At 46.5% G+C, this 4,677-nt stretch overlaps 1 protein-coding gene across 1 annotated transcript; it reads left to right on the forward strand.

Annotated features, from left to right (window-relative positions):
* Window positions 1-443: 443 nt before the first annotated feature.
* LOC132468542 (probable serine/threonine-protein kinase clkA) lies at window positions 444-4,466 on the forward strand. The gene is made up of 7 exons (XM_060066273.1): window positions 444-460; window positions 1,850-1,921; window positions 2,354-2,461; window positions 2,729-3,126; window positions 3,422-3,426; window positions 3,507-4,282; window positions 4,325-4,466. Exons 1-7 carry the CDS (start codon window positions 444-446, stop codon window positions 4,455-4,457), a joined length of 1,509 nt encoding a protein of 502 aa, XP_059922256.1. The 3' UTR covers window positions 4,458-4,466.
* Window positions 4,467-4,677: the final 211 nt, after the last annotated feature.

Genomic DNA, 4,677 nt, shown 5'->3' on the forward strand with positions numbered 1-4,677 from the left:
ATTTCAAATGTCTATTTTAGTATAGACACATATTATTTCGTACACTCAATTATATTAGCTAATTCAAATAAACCAAAGACAGAAGACTTTGCATCATTGATTTTTATTTTCACCCAAGGCAAGAAATTTTGATCTGTAAAGAAGAAAAAAAAAAAGCTTCCATAAATGTTTGACAAAGGCAAGTATCAAGGTATTTTTCTGGCCCATAGCAAGCAATGTACACGAACAGAGAGCGGCAACTTACCTCTAGGCAGAAAAGCGCGCAGTATCATGGACTCGTATTTCCGTCTGAGTCCATGATGCTGCGCGGAATTTTCCTTAAATGTGGGCGGGGTTAAACGTTTAAGCCCGCCCACATTTAGCTCCTCCTCGATCTGCGGGCTGCAGTCAGGGGCACTTGGTTCATTTTGCCATCGCCGCCGCAACATCAGCTACACGCTAACATGCTAAACAGAGGCACGTACGCATAAAGCGCATTGATTGGATGCATGATGTAAATACACGTGAGCCGCATCATGTCATTGGCTGGCCAGTATTAGTCATTGTTTTACTGTCATCTGTCACTCACTGAGTTGCATTGCAAAATGGTACAGAATAAATTGTTAAGCGTGTATTTTATTTACAGTTCAGGTTAGATTTAATTTTATGCGCTGCATAAATTTGCTGTGCGCAGAGAACGCGGGAGTGGTGCGCAATTGCGCACTGCGCAGCTTAGAGGGAACATTGGTCTAGAGCAGGGGTGTCAAACGTACGGCCCGCGGGCCGGATCAGGCCGGCGAACGGGCCTAAGAAAAATTATATTTTTTTTTATAAAAATCCTTCCTATCATTACATGGATTGCATTGACTGGCACTGATTCATTTGTTGTACATTGAACTACTGGACAATTGTGTGTAACTGGAAGTCGCTTTGGAATGTAACGTAAAATGATCTGCTATTTTTCAATGAAGGAAACTTCTTAATGTGTCCACTAGAAGTCGCAATAGCAATTATGTTAAGCAAGCAAACTTTATACCGGGGCTGAGCAGGGAGCAAGTATAAACAGGTAGTGCAGCTAGCCCGGAGCTACCTTGTCGTTCTGCCTTACACTTTCAACATTATGCGCTTTGGCACTCTCATTGCCCCAAAATGTCTCTGTCAAAAAGACGAAAAGTGGACACAGAGTGCAGAGTTTTCCAAGAAAAATGGTCATCGTCCTTTTTATTCACGGAAGTAAATGGGAAACCTGTGTTTGGTGTGCTCACAGCATGTTTAATTTGACATAATTATGCCATATTTTTACCGGTCCGGCCCACTTGGGAATAGATTATCCTCCATGTGGCCCCTGAGCTAAAATGAGTTTGACACCCCTGGTCTAGAGCCTAACTCTATATTAGGCTATGCTCAAAGTTGAACTCAACGAATCACTCCATGTAGTTCCGTTGATCTCTTGTATGTGGGAGAAAAGTAAGAACGTTATTTACTCCAAGCTTCGGAAAGTCAAACTTCCAAATTTCGACAGCCAACAAATGCGTCTGCTTTTTCACAAATCACAAGTATGCTATAAAATGGCACAGGGACTTTAAACATGCCAGGCTAGACCATTGGCCTTGATAGCCTTAGCATTTTGACATGCTCAAGGAATATTGCGCACATGATGAGTTGGCTTACCTATTTTCTTTGGAAAATGCACATTCGGCGGCAAGTCTAGATCAAATTTATTTGGATCTAGACTGACTTAATTCACATAATTCTGGCTTAATTCACAGAATTCTGTCTTTAAACTCAGAACCCAGAATAAATTATTCACATGTTGCCCTAATCGTCTACTCTATCTCAAGCAGTTGTTAACATATTCATTATTTTCCAGCAACCACAACAGCAGGTCCGACAACCACGGCTCCGATGACCACAACAGCAGCTCCAACAACCACAACCCCAGGTCCAATAACCACAACACCAAAAACCACAACTGCAGGACCAACAACCACAACAGTAGCTCCAACCACCACGACAGCAGTTCCAACAACCACAACAGCAGTTCCAACAACCACAACAGCAGCTCCAACAACCACAACAGTAGGTCCTACAACCACAACAGCAGCTCCAACAGCCACAACAGCAGCTCCTACCACTACAACAGCGGCTCCAACAATCACAACCGCTGTTCCAACAACCACAACAGCAGGTCCAACAACTACAACACCTGCTCCAACCACCACAACAGCTGGTCAAACAACTACAACCGCAGGTCCAACAACCACAACAGCAGCTCCAACAACCACAACAGCAGCTCCTACCACTACAACAGCGGCTCCAACAATCACAACCGCTGTTCCAACAACCACAACAGCAGCTCCAAGTACCACAACAGCAGCTCCAAGTACCACACCAGCAGCTTCAAGTACCACAACTCCAGTTCCAACTACAACAACAGCACCTCCAACAACCACAACTGCAGCTCCAACAACAACAGGCCTGGGTCCACCAACCACAACAGCAGCTCCAACAACCACAACAGTGGCTCCAACAACCACAGGCCCGGGTCAACCAACCAAAACCGCGGCAACAACACCGACAACTGCTGCACCAACGACAACTTCTGCACCAACAACGACAATTGCTGCATCAACAACGACAACTGCAGCACCAACGACAATAACTGCTGCACCAACATTGACAACTGCTGCACAAACGACAACTGCTGCACCAACAACGACAACTGCTGCACAAACGACATCTGCTGCAGCAACAACGACAACCGTGGCTCCAACAACCACAACAGCAGCTCCAAGTACCACAACTGCAGCTCCAACAACCATAACAGCGGCTCCAACAACCACAACCACGGCAACAACACCTACAACTGCTGGACCAACGACAACTGCTGGACCAACGACAACTGCTGGACCAATGACAACTGCTGCACAAACGACAACTGCTGCACCGACAACGACAAATGCTGCACCAACGACAATTGCTGCACCAACAACGACGATTGCTGCATCAACAACGACAATTGCTGCACCAACAACGACGATTGCTGCATCAACAACGACAACTGCAGCACCAACATTGACAACTGTTGCACCAATAATGACAACTGCTGCACCAACACCAACCACTGCTACACCAACGACAATTGCTGCACCAACAACTAGTTCACTAACAACGACAACTGCTGCACCAACAACAACAACTGTAGCACCAACAACAAAAACTGCTGCACCAACGACAACAACTGCTGCACCAACAACAACAACTTCTGCACCAACAACAACAACTACTGCATCAACCACAACTGCTGCACCTACAACAACTGTTGCACCTACAACAACAACTGCTGTACCAACAACGACAATCAATGCACCAACAACGGCAACTGCTGCAACAACGACAATTGCTGCCCCAACAACGACAACTGCTGCACCAATAACGACAGCTGCCGCACCAACACCAACAACAACTACTGCACTAGCAATAACAACTTCTGCACCAACAACAACTACTGCACCAACAACAACTAGTGCATTAACCACAACTGCTGCACCTACAACGACAGCTGTTGCACATACAACAACTGCTATACCAACAACGACAATTGCTGCACCAACAACGGCAACTGCTGCAACGACAATGACAACTGCGTCCCCAACGACAATTGCTGCACCAACAATGACAATTTCTGCATCAACAATGACAACTGCAGCACCAACGACAATAACTGCTGCACCAACATTGACAACTGCTGCACCAACAACGACAACTGCTGCACCAACAACGACAACTGCTGCACTAACGACAACTGCTGCACCAACAACGACAACCGTGGGTCCAACAACCACAACAGCAGCTCCAAGTACCACAACTCCAGTTCCAACTACAACAACAGCACCTCCACCAACAACAACTGCAGCTCCAACAACAACAGGCCTGGGTCCACCAACCACCACAGCAGCTCCAACAACCACAACAGCGGCTCCAACAACCACAACAGCACTTCCAACAACCACCACAGCAGCTCCAACAACCACAACAGCTGCTCCAACAACCACAACAGCGGCTCCAACAACCACAACCACGGCACCAACACTGACAACTGCTGGACCAACGACAACTGCTGCACAAACGACAACTGCTGCACAAACGACAACTGCTGCACCAACAACGACAATTGCTGCATCAACAACGACAACTGCATCACCAACGACAATAACTGCTGCACCAACATTGACAACTGTTGCACCAACGTCAACTGCTGCACAAATGACAACTGCTGCACCAACAACGACAACTGCTGCACCAACGACAATTGCTGCACCAACAACGACAATTGCTGCACCAACAACGACAATTGCTGCATCAACAACGACAACTGCAGCACCAACGACAGTAACTGCTACACCAACAACAACTGCTGCACCAACAACTACTTCACTAACAACGACAACTGTTGCACCTACAACAACAACTGCTGAACCAACGACAATAACTGCTGCACCAACATTGACAACTGTTGCACCAACGTCAACTGCTGCACAAATGACAACTGCTGCACCAACAACGACAATTGCTGCACAAACAACGACAATTCCTGCACCAGCAACGATAATTGCTGCATCAACGACAATAACTGCTGCACCAACATTGACAACTGTTGCCCCAACGACAACTGCTGCACAAACGACAACTGCTGCA

This window comes from Gadus macrocephalus, chromosome 12 (genome assembly GCF_031168955.1).
Source record: "Gadus macrocephalus chromosome 12, ASM3116895v1".
Classification (NCBI taxonomy): Eukaryota; Metazoa; Chordata; class Actinopteri; order Gadiformes; family Gadidae; genus Gadus; species Gadus macrocephalus.

Excerpts from the sequence above, each read along its gene's own strand:
- LOC132468542 (XM_060066273.1), top strand. Across the intron at positions 2,462-2,728 it reads TCCAACAACAACAGGCCTGG|CAACAACGACAACCGTGGCT; the intron begins GTCCACCAACCA and ends CATCTGCTGCAG. Across the intron at positions 4,283-4,324 it reads AACAACGACAACTGCTGCAC|CAACGACAATTGCTGCATCA; the intron begins CAACGACAATTG and ends TTGCTGCACCAA.